The 13,779-nt window shown below is 45.2% G+C and overlaps 1 protein-coding gene across 1 annotated transcript in view; it reads right to left on the bottom strand.

Annotated features, from left to right (window-relative positions):
- The window catches only part of Elovl4 (ELOVL fatty acid elongase 4), a 28,180-nt gene extending 14,629 nt beyond the window's left edge, over positions 1 to 13,551 (bottom strand). Inside the window, exon 1 of the mRNA XM_041679873.1 lies at positions 13,173 to 13,551. Coding sequence (XP_041535807.1) covers positions 13,173 to 13,272 — 100 coding nt within the window. The 5' untranslated portion in view covers positions 13,273 to 13,551. The remainder of the gene's footprint in view (positions 1 to 13,172) is intronic.
- Positions 13,552 to 13,779: the final 228 nt, after the last annotated feature.

Below are 13,779 nucleotides of genomic sequence, written 5' to 3'. Positions count from 1 at the left end.
AAATCCAGTCACATTGTGACTACTGTGTCGGCGGAGGGGGGAAGTGTGCAGATCACTTGGTCGCTGACCTGTGGAAATTCACCATTTATTGGAGGAGGGGACAGACTTGAAAACCCAACTGCTCTGCAGCAGAATCCGAGTCCAAGCTGAGCAACAGGACAGGAAAAGGGACAAGACACAGCTCAGTGACAGACATCTGAACTTTTACTCAATGAAGAAAAGTATTCCGGCAGACAGGCAGGCACAGTGGTCCTGTTTCAGAGATGGGCACTAGAAAAACGGACTCAGAACTCCTTAGTTGATTGACAAGACCCTGGTAGCAGTGAATGACAGACTGCAGGGGAAGGGGATTGTCGGGAGTCATGGAAACCATGTCAGGCCCACCTCCACTGCAGACATAGGAGCAAGAGCTGTTTAATGCACTGATTCCCAGGCCCACCCCAGGTTCTGAACTGACAACTCTGCAGTCGGGGCTCAAGCCTGGCTTCAGGACTCCCATGGATTATGGCTTGGCTCTACAATGCATGAGGCGATGGAATCCCAGCTCCAGGCATTGCTCTGCACAGGAGACAATGGGAAGGTCACAGGGCAACATCTATAGATCTGGGGTCAGTTACAGATATGAGGAAAAGGGGAAAGCAGAGTTTAGGACTCCAGCCATATTTATGGGTTGCCTGACATCAAAACAATGTGGACATCTCCCCTGACAAGTCCTTGGCATCTTCTAGGGCTTTTTGTCTGCTTCCCAGAGTCCTCTAGCTCACCAGATCGCCAGACTCACGGGTGATGGCAGCAGTGGAAGAGTTACAGATGGGACGTGGTGGAGTCAGCAACAGCACTGTCAGTAATACTGACAAGAGCCACTAAGTTTTCCTCCCTTACAACCTCAGAGTTAAACCAAACTCAAGAAAACTAAATAGAGATAATTGCATCAGGAAGAGCTCACACGGAGAAGGCAAGGGTATTTATAACCTAGATACTGAGAAGATAAACTATCTTACGGTTCACTCTGGACTTGCTCTCACTAACTTAACATTTTTAAGTGTTCCTTACTTGCTATTGTGCATATAAGATGTGTGCATGAGCACAGGCATGTATGTGTACCATGTGTGTGTAGGACAGAGGACAACCTCTGAAGTCAGTTTTCCCCTTCTGTGTTTATATGTGAGTTCTGGGGACTGAGCTCAGGTTCCCAGGTCTTCACAGCAAGTCCCTCTACCTGCTGAGCCATCCTGCCAATCCTCATTGGCTTCATTTTCAAATTATGCTAAAATGAAACAAAGAACAAAGTACTGGTAATCCAATAGTTTTTTTGTTTTGTTTTGGTTTGTTTGTTTGTTTGTTTTTTAAGCTTAAGTAACCTCCACTTAGGAACAAGTAACTACAATGAATCCTTAGGAACCTCTAACAGGGCCTACTGTTTTTTTTTCCCCCTGTGGCTCAGGTTTCTACTAACCAAAAAGAATTTCCTTTCTAGTAAAATTCTACTATCACATACCAGAAAAAAAGATTAATAAAATTAAGCCTTTTTAGAGTATTCAGCTGCCTAAAATAGATGGAAACAATGCTGCAGGGAGGATAGGGTCACAGGTGACGCCTTGGAGAGGCTCACAGAACAGAGGAGCACAATATTTGGGCAAAAGATAAGACTTGCATCAAGAAGAACTGAATCCCAGGGTGTGGTACACACCCATAGTCCAGCTAATCAAGATGCTGAGGTAAAAAAAAGAAAAAAAAAGACACATTCCCAACCTGGGCAGCATAAGCAACATAGAGAGATGGGGGGGGGGGGGAGTGCTGGCTTGCACCCCCATTTACTTTATTTTTCAGAAAAATTAATATCTTAAACTGCTTATACCTTTTCCACAATATTAAACAGTGTGAGATTGCAGAAGGAAACTGAAATACTCTATTTCTTTTCTATTAAAGTGTGGTCCATATGCCAGTCAAATTCCAGTAACCTGGAACTGGTAGGAAACAGAATCTCATGCCATAGCCAAGAGCACTGACTCAGAAAACAACAACAACACTCCAGAATTGATTTGATCATTGGGTCTACCTGGAAAAATCAGCCACTTCTCTTTCTCTTTTCTTCTAACAGCATCTACATCTGTGTAACCTGCTGTCATCAAAAGAAAACCACAAGTCTAATGACCACTAGACAGACTAGCTTTGGGAGTTTATTCAAGAAGTCAGAACTATGTCCTCAAGGGCACTCTTAAAATACTCCGTCCTTCTTCAATAACTAAAACTGATAGCTGCAAATGAGCTCACTATATGGACCAGGCTGGCTTCAGACTCACAGAGCTCGGCCTGCCTCTGCCTGCTAAACACTCGGATTAAAAGTGTGTGCTGCCACTCCTGGCTGAGCTCCTGTTTTAAAAGACATCCATTTCCACTAATATTCTAAGTGGCAACACTGACTGTCAATTTCTCTTTACACAAAACAAAGGCTACATTCACTATACAGAATCACAGGCATGTTGAAATCACCCCCAAAAGGCTGATTGTAAGTCCTGTCGGTAAGAAGGCCTTATGCCTTCCTCTGCTTCTAACTAATCAACAATCTCCTCTCTGCCATGGAGAGTAAACTAATGTGGGATTCCCCCTCTGTATGCTATGAATATGCTTTATTACCATTGGTTAATAAAGAAGCTGCTTTGGCCTATGGCCTGGCAGAATATAGGTAGGCAGGGAAAACTAAACTGAATGCAGGGAGAAAGAAGGCAGAGTCAGGGAGATGCCATATAGCTGCCAAAGGAGAAAGACGCCAGAACTTTCTCTGTTACTTATCAGTAAGCCACAGTCTCGTGGCAATACACAGATTAACAGAAATAGGTTAATTAAAGATGTTAAGAGCTAGCTAGAAATACGCCTGAGGCATCAGCTAAATGGTGTTGTAATTAATAGAGTTTCCATGTGTTTATCTGGGTCTGGGTGGCCAGGAAATAAAAATATAGTCTCCATTTACAGTAAACAAAGTTTCTGCCTTAACAAGGATGTTCACGGTATAAAGTCAGCCACATAAGGCAGAACTTAGGAAGGGGCTTTTGTTGCAGGAGGTCCTTCCGCTCCTCCAGCCAATAGCTGCTGAGATACGAGCCCATTGGGGCGTGGTCTCTATCTTTAAAAATGTGGCCACTTCCCTCCTCTCGCTCTGGCGACTAGACTCCTTCCTGATTGCACAGAGGGCTGTTGTCTGGGACAGTGATCTGTAAGTGTTTCCCCCTTTAAATAAATACCACCCTATTAATCATAATTCCAAACTGGTGTGGGATTGTTTGTGACTTATGCCTTCATCTGGTGCCCAACGTGGGACTCGAACCCACGACCCTGGGATTAAGAGTCCCATGAAACACTTGGACAGAACAGGGCAGATACCTGAGAGGCCCTCAAGAAAGGGAGGACAGATTCTGCATTGGGGCTGAGGATCCCCAGAACCTCTTCCCCTTCCATGGCAGGAACTCCTGTTTAATAACTCTCACACTCTCAGGAGTGGGGACAGGAAATACACCATTTGGGTCAACAGTGAGAGGAAGGCGGCTTTCACCAGGCACAGTGGTAGAGGCAGACCTAGGTAGGGACACACAGCCAGAGGGCAGTGTGATTGGCAGGGAGGAGGAAGGGATCCTCTGCCAGAGAGAGAGGGGTAGGTTGAGTGTCTGATGGCAGGAGGGAGCAGGTGGTTTCAGAGTAGTTCAGGCTGGTACACTAACTCAGTTGTATAACGGTCACCCAAGGGGGTGGGGAATGAGGGACAAGCTACAAAGCAGAGAGATGTCTTTTGGTTGTGAGTCTAAACAGCGATTATAATAAAAGTTAAAGGGGAGAAAAGCATGCAGTTTCCTGCAGCAAGCAGAAAAGGATGGCTTTGGAAGCTACAAAGGTGGGGAAAGGCTAAAGAAGAGCAGATGGGTGTGAGGTGCAATCTAATGGCTGCTCAAACTGAGTTTTAACTTGGAAGGGTTAAGTATTTGAAATCTAAGATCCAGGGAACGTCAGTTTCTTCCTTGAGATGGGGATAACAATGGCACCCAACCGGAAGAACCTAAGTATTAAATATGATAATAAAGTCAACACACCAAAGCACAGGTTACAGCACCCGGCACTCAGGAAGCAACCAGTGATCACTCCGTAGTCATGATAAAAGAAGAGGTGGGCAATGCTGTGTTATAACAGCGAAACTACCACAGGAAAGAGATCCTCCGTCTACCCTGGTTCTGTGACTCTAGAATCGTGTGGTTCTAGCCCTACCGTGGTCTCAAACTCCATAGACCGCAGTGAACTTCATCGTTTGCTGGGGATACCTGAGGCAGTTTTAAAGCTAGCACATCTGCTAAAGTCAGTTCAAGAGCAAGGGAGATGTGCAGTGGGGGAAATGTACCCACAGAGAGATCTGAAAAGCGAAATGATGCTGTTCATCCTAGAAGTCAAGAGCAGAAGGCAGCAGGTCCCTCCTATCCCTGTTTCATGAACTCGTAGTCGGGGGATACCGATCCAATTGACACTCAGTGCTGCCAATGATCTCATAGCTTTAAGAAAATGACAGTTATGCGTCCCAGTTGTAACGGGGCTGGTATTTGCATCTGTGTGTGCATGGGCATGTGCATGGGCGGGGCACTTTGGCTCTAACAGTTCTATGAACCAAATATCCACTGAGCAAAATACTAACCCATTCTGAATTTTCACCAACAGTAGTAGGTAGCTCTTATCTCACGCCATTTAGCAAACAAATTCATGGTCACTATGAATATAATTTTTAACAGTTTTAACCACTCCATCTTATGGAAGATTACTTCGTCTCAGAACACATGTCTTTATATCTTAAACATAGATTCCCATATGTAGTGTCAGCATAGAGATTTATCTAAAAAAAATCACTTTTTAGTTTCTTCTTGAAAATATGTATATGTATTTTGCCTACATATGTGTCTGTACAGTGCATGTATGACTGGTGCCTACAGAGACCAGAAGCAGGACTGCATCTCCTGGAACTGGAATTACAGATACTTGTGAGCTGCCAGGTAGGTGCTAGGAATTGAACCCCAGCCCCTTTCACGGCTGAGCATCTCTAGCACCTAGTTTAATTTCATACACTAGACCAAAGAGTGACTTTGAGCATTCTGGGTGTTTTTGTTGTTGCTGTTTTGGTGTTTTTGGTCTATGATTTTGGTCAGATTTATTATGCTACAGTAATACAAATTTAGTAATGCTATATAGGTAAAGTAGTAATGAAAAAAGTGAACTAAAGTGATGCATAGGTGAAAGACACAAAATTTCCCTCTTGGTGGCCGTGATGATGGCAGGAGCATCAGCTAATATGGGACAGTCCGTTATCTCATTCCCATGAACCTCAGCGGCTTGTACGCATATGGAAGGAAATAAAACGTTTCAGACCAGTCCTCCAGGGTTGCTGTAAAGCTAAAGAAAAATGCAAAGCCAAACGTTCTGCTTCCTTGTTTGCTGCTTGCTAGCCAAGCAGGTACTTCTTCAAGTCAATCAACACCCTTGTATTCCCTTTATAAAAGCCATTTTACAATAAGCTGAATTTTTTTTTTTAAAAAAAATCGTTTGTTTCACCATCCAATACTGAAGAAAAGTCAAGTTTAGGAATGCCATCATATTAATTTTATAGTATGTTGCTATGTTTTATTAGGCTATATTAATTATACATAATGATGGGTTTCATTTTTGTGCATTTATACATGCACACAATATTCTTTAATTACAGTCTCCTGTTCCCTTTCTGGTCCCCACGTCTCACTTCCACAGGTCCCCATCCACTTTCACAATGTCCCTTTCTTTCAGGGTCCCAGTGAATCTTCCTGAGTGTGAGAACTGACCACTGTAACTGTGTTAAGTACATACTGGTGTTAGCAAGCGTATTTGTGATGTTGTACAGCCAATCTCCACAACTAGTTTCACATTGCAAAACAGAAACTTCATACCTGTTAGATGCCAGTTCCCCAGCCAGCTCCTTCTCTTTCCAGTCCCTGGCAGACACTGTTTTAATTTCTGTTTCTAGTCATTACTCTAGAAAGCTCGAGTGAGCGGGATGGCATGTCTTTGTCCTGGTGTGTTGGAGTTCAAAGTTCCTTAGAGGCATCCACATGGAAAATACTCTTTTGTCTCCATGCTACATACTGCATCCATCAGCGGACATATTCCAGTTGCTCCTACCTCAGCTGCGGTGCAATGTGACCATCAACAAGGGGTAACTAAGGTGTGAAATGCATTAACACATATGTGTGAGCCTGAGTTTACATTTGATAAACAAAAAAGCAAACAAAAATGCTTACTCCTTCAAATGTTTCAGTTCAGAGTCACAAAATTAGCTGTTTTCTGAAGAAAAAAATAAAGCTAATAATATTAAATTTTTAGGCTTATATTTAAGTTATTGTCCTAGGAAAAGATGAAAATTTGATTTAAATTTTAAAAAAGTGGATTATACAGAGGATGTGACAATAGATGTCACGTACTCTATAGTTCAATCTTCATATGATGCAGGTAGCAAGAAGAGACCTGGGGCTGAACAGGTGCCTAGGGAGCACCTGCTGCTCCTGCAAAGGAACTGAGTTAGACTCCCAGCTCCTACATGGATAGCTCACAATTACCTGTAACTCCAGTTCAAAGGGCTCTGATTCCCTCTTCTGACTCCGAAGGGTACACACACACACACACAAACACACACACACACTCTCTTACGTTCACACATACAGAGACACTCATGCTCATAAGTAAATATAAATTAAATCCTTAAGAAGAGAGGCACAAAGAAATACTGATAACTTGCCCAGACTATGCACACCACGTAATAAGATCACTACATAATTGAGATTACTTTATACTTTTTGTTACTGCTCCTCCTCTTTTTAGCAAATTAGTTCATTCACAGTTATTCGAGGAATTCTGGGATAGTTAAATGGCCATTATGGTGGAGCACCATACACAGAGCTGCTCCAGCTGTTACCCAGTGTCTTTATCCTTTTCCTATTCCTCTACTTGGCTCTTGCAGAACACACAAGACAAAGCAAAAACTACTAATTACAAATCTACTCTTTTTACTAATGGAGCGGTACTAAAAAGGTTTGGGGAAACACTTAAATCATAAAAGATTTTCAGATTAAAACTGACTTATATGTCTTTGAAATTTTGCTTTCTACTTGAAGAACAGAAAAGTAGCATCTATAACAGAACTCTGGATCCAGCTGGGTGTGGTGGTGCATATCTTCAATCCCAGCACTCAGGAGGCAGAGGCAGGCAGATTTCTGTGAGCTGGAGGCCACTCTGGCCTACATCACAGAACTATGGATCCAGGAAAATCCTAAAATATTATGCCCAATTAATCCTTGGAATTTCCAGGTAAGAAATGTGAGGTTGAGGTGAAAGGGACTTGTCCAAACTCTTAACACTAAGTAGCAGTAGCCTCGTGACTGAAGCCAGGTCACCTGAAGCCCGGCCCCTATGTCTCTCCACAGACTGTGTTACACTACCCTGAAATCCCACATCACAGTGTTTCGGAGGGTACGATGACAAGAAATGAGTGACCAGCTGACTGTGTATCTCTATTTTGTTCTACTAAATGAGTTGATAGTTGATTTTTTTTTTAGATTTAGATGACATTGACAGAAATTATGATTAAAGACAATTATTAAAAAAAACTTTCTACAGGACTGGGAATAAAACTCAAAGATAGAATGCTTTCTTAGCATGTATGAGGTCTGAAATTTAATTCTGACCACCCCCAAACACGCATACACAAGGGGAGGAGGGCACCTTTCTGCAATTCAGTGTCATCTAAAACTGTATTACCACAATTTAAAGTTACATGAGATTGCCAGGTGCGGTGGTACCTGAGAAGGCAGAGAGAGAGAGAGAGAGAGAGAGAGAGATATCACAAGTTCAAGGACTGAACTACAGCAGTGAGACTTTTTGAAAATGAAAAACAAAGCTAGATTAAGGGGATTGTCTCTTGCCACTTGTCTAAGAGCAAGAGAGAGATTCTCTAGGGCATGTTGAGGGGCAAACCATAAAACGAGGAGGCAGATCATAAGGATGGTTTATATAATTCAGGACTAGAGTCATAAAAAAGAACGGCCGTGGAAGCTATGTTTTTCTCTCCTCATTTCCACGTGTCAAAACCCATATGATTTTTAAACAATAGATTCTGGTACAGAAAAATCTTGTCTGATTTTATAGATGGAAAGATGTAATATCTGGAAAAAAGAGACACTGAATGAGAGGAATGACACAATTCACTAAACAACTCTGTCTGCATGGAAACAGAGACGCAACGCAAGAGTGGTGGCTCAGGTGATAAACCTTACTCATGGTAAATCATTCACAGGTGACATTATTATATTACTTAAGAAAAAAATATAAAACATTGAATTAAAAAAAATTATGACCAAGTACTTTGTACCTTAGATGATCACAAAATCATTGTCCAAGGTCTGTCACCCCGTCACCCTAGTTGAAAGACTCTAACCACATAAAGCTGTCCTGAAACCAGTCTCAGAACTGCACTGTTCACCCCGCTGGGATCTGTGCATGAGGAGTGTTTTGTTATATGCTGTGGGTGAAGAGGGTATAGGAGTATCAGTCACTTAAGTCCAAGGGTGTACTTATCAAGTGAGACTGTAATAAAGGAAAAATATCAACCTGACAAACCCCCTAAAGCTATCTGGGCCTCCCAGAAGCTTCAGAGAGGCTATGAGACAAGACTTCAGGAAAAACAGTGGCTAGGAGAGAGGCTAGAGGCCAGCCGTGGTCCACACATTTGTTTTCATGCTAGTGTGCAAGCGTGTAATCACAGTCCTTGCGGGGTGAAGGCATAATGACCTTGGGGCTCATACTGGCTACAGTGTGAGTTCAGAGTTGGCCTGATTCACATATCAAGACCCTACCTCAAACCCAAAACCCTGCAGAGAGAGAGACGGGGGAAGGAGAACAGACACACACACATACACACACACACACACACAGAGAGAGAGAGAGAGAGAGAGAGAGAGAGAGAGAGAGAGAGAGAACAGACATATAGACATATCTCCTAGGCTAATCCAAACACAAAATCTACTATAGAAATTAACACAGATGAAAACTACACATTTAAAACCTGTATTCCTCCTCTGCAGCCTGGCAAGCCATAGGCTAAACCTCCTCTGACTCCAGTTTATTACAGCTGAATTAAGCATCCCCTCCCACAGCAGGTTTAAATGACTCACTGGTCCTTTTGCAGTCCCAGTTTCTCTGGTTCAGTCCCCAGTCCATCCCCTGGGCCATTTGCCTTTGGCACCTTTGCCCTGGTCTACCAATTCAAACATTATCTGACTGTTCCTCTCAGCTCACTCACGGCCAGGGTAAGCAACTGTGGGAAACTGATAAAATACTCAGAAAACAGAGCCAGGCAGTCTGCTGCTTTCACCACTTACGTCTGACACATAGGGCGGGGACACTGAGATAACAGGAGAGAACTCTTCTGGTTGTCCTGGGGCCCTCAAACCAGGATTTCGGGAGGGGGGGGGGGGCAGAATAGCAGTGATTTCACCTAGACTTCGTAAGTTTGTGACCCAGTGGCCTCTGTCCCCGGCCCGTATTCTGCATGGAAAGTACATATGGAATAAAGAACTATGCATGACCTGAGTGCATTTACTTACACAATACAGCCTGGTTTCTCGAGTCTCTCATTACCAAATAGGAAACACCCTCCCTCCTATGCCACGCCTCTCACCCCCTTTCCTCTCTTCCTCTTCCAAAGTGAATTCAGGACCCCGACTATTTATGCTCAAACTTTAACAATACATAAACAAGTACTCATGATCTGTGAAGCCACTAAGTAGCAAGAAGGAAACTGGCAGGAATGGATAAAGTGGACAGTGTAGCACTGAACAGAGGGGGGAGACTATTTAGATGTGTCGGTTTAAATGTTTGGATGGGAGTTTAATTAGTTATACTTTCTAGTCATTTTCACAAATACAAGGTCAAATCAGAGAATCAAAACACAGATGCGAGGGCATCAGAGCTGTGGCTCCCCTGAATGAAGCTTCACATCGGCCCATGCCTTCTTCCAATGTAAACAACAGTAACTTCCTTGTGGCAGCAGCTAGATGCCTAGTTTAGAAAATTCAAATTTATTTGTACTTTTTAAAAAGGTGCAGTGCACTCTTTTTAAATCTTAAATTTCAATATACAAAGTGTTAATAATACAAGAAAAGTGACACTGTTCCTGTGAGCACAGAAGCTCGTTGTTTGCTAGATATGTGCTGTTGAAAAGCCCAGTTTGTAGACCTCCCTTTGGCTGTGTTCTATTAAATAGTACCATTTGATAGAGTTCGAAATAATTCACCAGAAGCTATTTGCTCTAAGAACAATGTCTTAGGCTGCCAAACCTACTCTACAACCCTGTACCTTTCTTATTACAACAATACAAAACAGAACTACTTTACTTGTGCTCATGGGGGAACTTCAAGAAGAGGAAAACCCAAGGAACAAGTAAAAGGAAAAGAAGTCAGCATACTCCTTCAGTGAGGCACTCGGGGCACGGCGCCCAGCCCAGCTTGCTCTTCCTGAATAATGTCACCCTTTCATCACACTCCGCACCATTTCTCAAGAGCATCCCTGTCTCCCACCCATTTTTATTTCCCTCTTTCCAAACATCTGACTCATCCACTTTTCTCCAGCATCACTGGCGAAGCCCTCCCTTTCTACTCCGTAGCCCCCTTATCCACATTTTCAATATTCATGGAAAAAAAAAATAAATGTTCTTGGAGAAGGGAGGCAGTGTGACCTGGTTCCCAGAAGGAACATGGAGACCTGGTTCCCAGAAGGAACACACAGCACAGAAAAGTGTCTGGGAAGTACAGAAGATCCAGATGTGAAAGCAAAAAGCAAGCAAAAAAAAAAAAAAAAAAAAACCAAATAACCCCTGAACAATGATCCTCCTTATGCTGCACCAAAGCCAAACAGACTCTAGCCACTGAGCCTGTTCAGAAGCACCTCTGCCTGCACTGGGCAGCTCGTTACAGAAGGAAGGAGGCAGTCTCGGGTTTCGTAAGTGGATAGTCAAGAGATGGACGAATATCTTCCCACTGACCTGCTAGTAAGAGGTCACTTGAGTGTCCCTTGTCTACTCATTTCTCAAGCTTGACCCACGAAAGTGTATTGTTTTATAGAGCCCTCAAAACGTAGGAGCCACCTTTCACTTGAGTGGACACACCGCACTGCCAACCCCATTGCTGATCTTTCTCACAGACTCATTCAGACAGAATGAACCACTATAAAAAGCCAGGCTCCAGCTTTCCTCTCAACTTCTCTTTTTTTTTTTTTGACGTTTTACTTATTTATTTATTGCCACACCTAACTCCTGCAAATCACTGAGTTCTATTAAATAGTGATGTTTAAATGAATACCACAGCAAATTCAGATGCACCCAGCTAGACTCTGCGGAAGAGCCGAAGTGGCCGGAGTGCATGAAACTGACTGGAGAAATTAATCAAATCAGACTTGGTAAAGCTGAAGCTGCCCTGTATCCCCTGTGCCTAGAAGCCTTGTCAGAGCCAGCTCTACCATCCATCCTGATTTAGGCCTCTCAACTTCTCTTTCTGAGGCTGGAGAGATGAGAAGGCTCCAGGATGGGAAGGAGCTGAGAGACAGGACTGAGAACTCCTAGGCGTGGCTCTGGGTGCAAGGCAGCTGGAGGACCTCAACCACGTTGCCACCTGCCAGCAAGCACGTCTGAGGTTTAGCTCTGCACAGTTGTGTAAGGGGATGCTCTGACGCAATGCCCAGAGCAGTATCAAGGAGATGAAGGGAAGGGAAGGGTGCTCCTTCCCCAGGTATTGCACGTATCCGTGTGACAACATTAAGGAAAAACTCAAGAAAGAAATGCCCCATTGCAACTGCCTTTAAGTCATCTCCCGCTGTGATGCCTGGGAACTGCTGCCTCTTCTAGCATTAAGTTTGTAGTCTTCTGAGAAGTATCACACTTTGCTAAACCAGTCAGTGAAGCCTCCACGTCACACACACACACACACACACACACACACACACACACACGGGGAGAAAATAGATTGTCTCATACAGAAACAATTCCAGCAAGCATTTTGTCCACCGCACATACCTCAGATGTCATACTGTATCCATGCTATAACACACTGTCATTTGCCTTAGCAACAAACACAAAAGCGACAAAAAAAAAAAACTTCATTTCTTAAGACAGCTGTCATAACCTATATTGCTAACATCCTAATCTGCTGGGATACAAAGTAACACTGCAAACGGACAGCAGAAATTTACATCATAAACCCATTCCGAGAATCCTTTAAAATTGACGTTTATGATTTTGAAAACTTTTAAAAGCAAATGAAGAAATGGTAACACGTGACCATTTCTGTTACAATCACTTCTCCTAGGAAAACTACCTAAGTCACCCAAATGACAGTCCTGCCCCACAAACTGAACAGCTAAGGGAAACGTTCGCTAATTTCAGTACGCTGTACTTATGCAGACGTCTGGGCCAACCTCTAGGTGCTGCTGCGGAGACCCCCTTCCCAATGACTGCCTTCCTCCCTCTCCTCCTGATGGCACTGCACTGCGCAAAGCCAGCACCCTCAGGAAGTCACAAAAACTAACGTCCTTTGGCCAGCTAAATAATGTTATTTTACATTTCAGTCGAAATTATACTACAGAGAGGTTAACTAAATGGAATAAGACACAAGCATTTTTGTCAAAGCCTTCAAGGAAGCTGAAGTAGCAGAGACAAGAACAATCGGAGCCCTCCTCCCGTTCCAGGCCTCTTTCTACAAGGAGTGTCAGTACATAAGAAAAGTATGAGGCGAGCTCGGGAAATGCGGGCGTCAGGGCGCGGTGGTTCCTTGGCTGCACAGGCAGCATCTGTAAGTCAGCTCCTGCATCCGCGAAGCTGATGAGATGGGAGTGTGTGTGTGTGGGGGGGGGGGGGGGGGAGGAAGACGCCTTAACGTTCGCATCCGATTAACCAGTGCACAACCGCGGCGCCCGCGCCGCATCTGCGAGGACCCGGGCGCCCCAACAGCCTCAGGGAGCCGGGTGCGGGGCGCAGGGCCTTGCCTGGGGCTGAGGCCGGGGACTAGCGTCTGCGTCGTGGGCAGTCCGCAGAGCACCCATCGGGGATGGGTGAGGCCCTTTGCCTGTACCTGCGATGGACCACGTCCAGCGGTAGAACTCCACGGTGTCGTTGAACGCAGTGGACACCGCGTTAAGGACGCTGCTGGGCTCTGAGTCCATCAGCCCCATCGTGGCGCGAAGAGGTGCAAGCCGCGGCGAGAAGAGAGGCCCCTAGGGACAGTGGGCGGCTGCGACGGGGACCCTGCTGGCAGCGGCGTCTCCTCCTCCTCCAGGCGCCGCGGCTGGGGATGCGGGCGGCGAGCAGCGGTGAGCAGCGGCGACAAGAAGCCGGAGGGCGGAGGAGGAGGAGGACCCGCCGCGAGCGCCCAGCGCTGCTCCTCTCTGTCGCGGCGCGCTGCAGCAGCTCCAATCCCCTCGCCCGCATCACGTGGCCTCGCGGGGCGGGGCAGCGCCTCCTCTCGCCCCGGGCGCGGGGATGCTGCGGTCGCGAGTGGTGGCCGGTCTGCGCAGGCGCACTAAGGCCTCCCCCCCCCCCCCCCCCGGCCGCCACCCGGGCAGCGAGAGCGCCGGAGGGGGATACCTCGTACCCAGTCCACCTCCCCGCGCCTGTGTCCTCCTTCCCTGCCCGCCTGCCCACGGTTACCTCTGCTCCGCCGGATGCACCGTGGGAAACTG

The sequence above is a fragment of the Microtus oregoni genome, unplaced genomic scaffold (assembly GCF_018167655.1).
Source record: "Microtus oregoni isolate MIOR12 unplaced genomic scaffold, Mior012 000032F_ref0000030, whole genome shotgun sequence".
Taxonomy (NCBI): Eukaryota; Metazoa; Chordata; class Mammalia; order Rodentia; family Cricetidae; genus Microtus; species Microtus oregoni.
The sequence above is the reverse complement of the archived record's forward strand: the minus strand, read 5'-3'. Positions and strand labels throughout refer to the sequence as shown.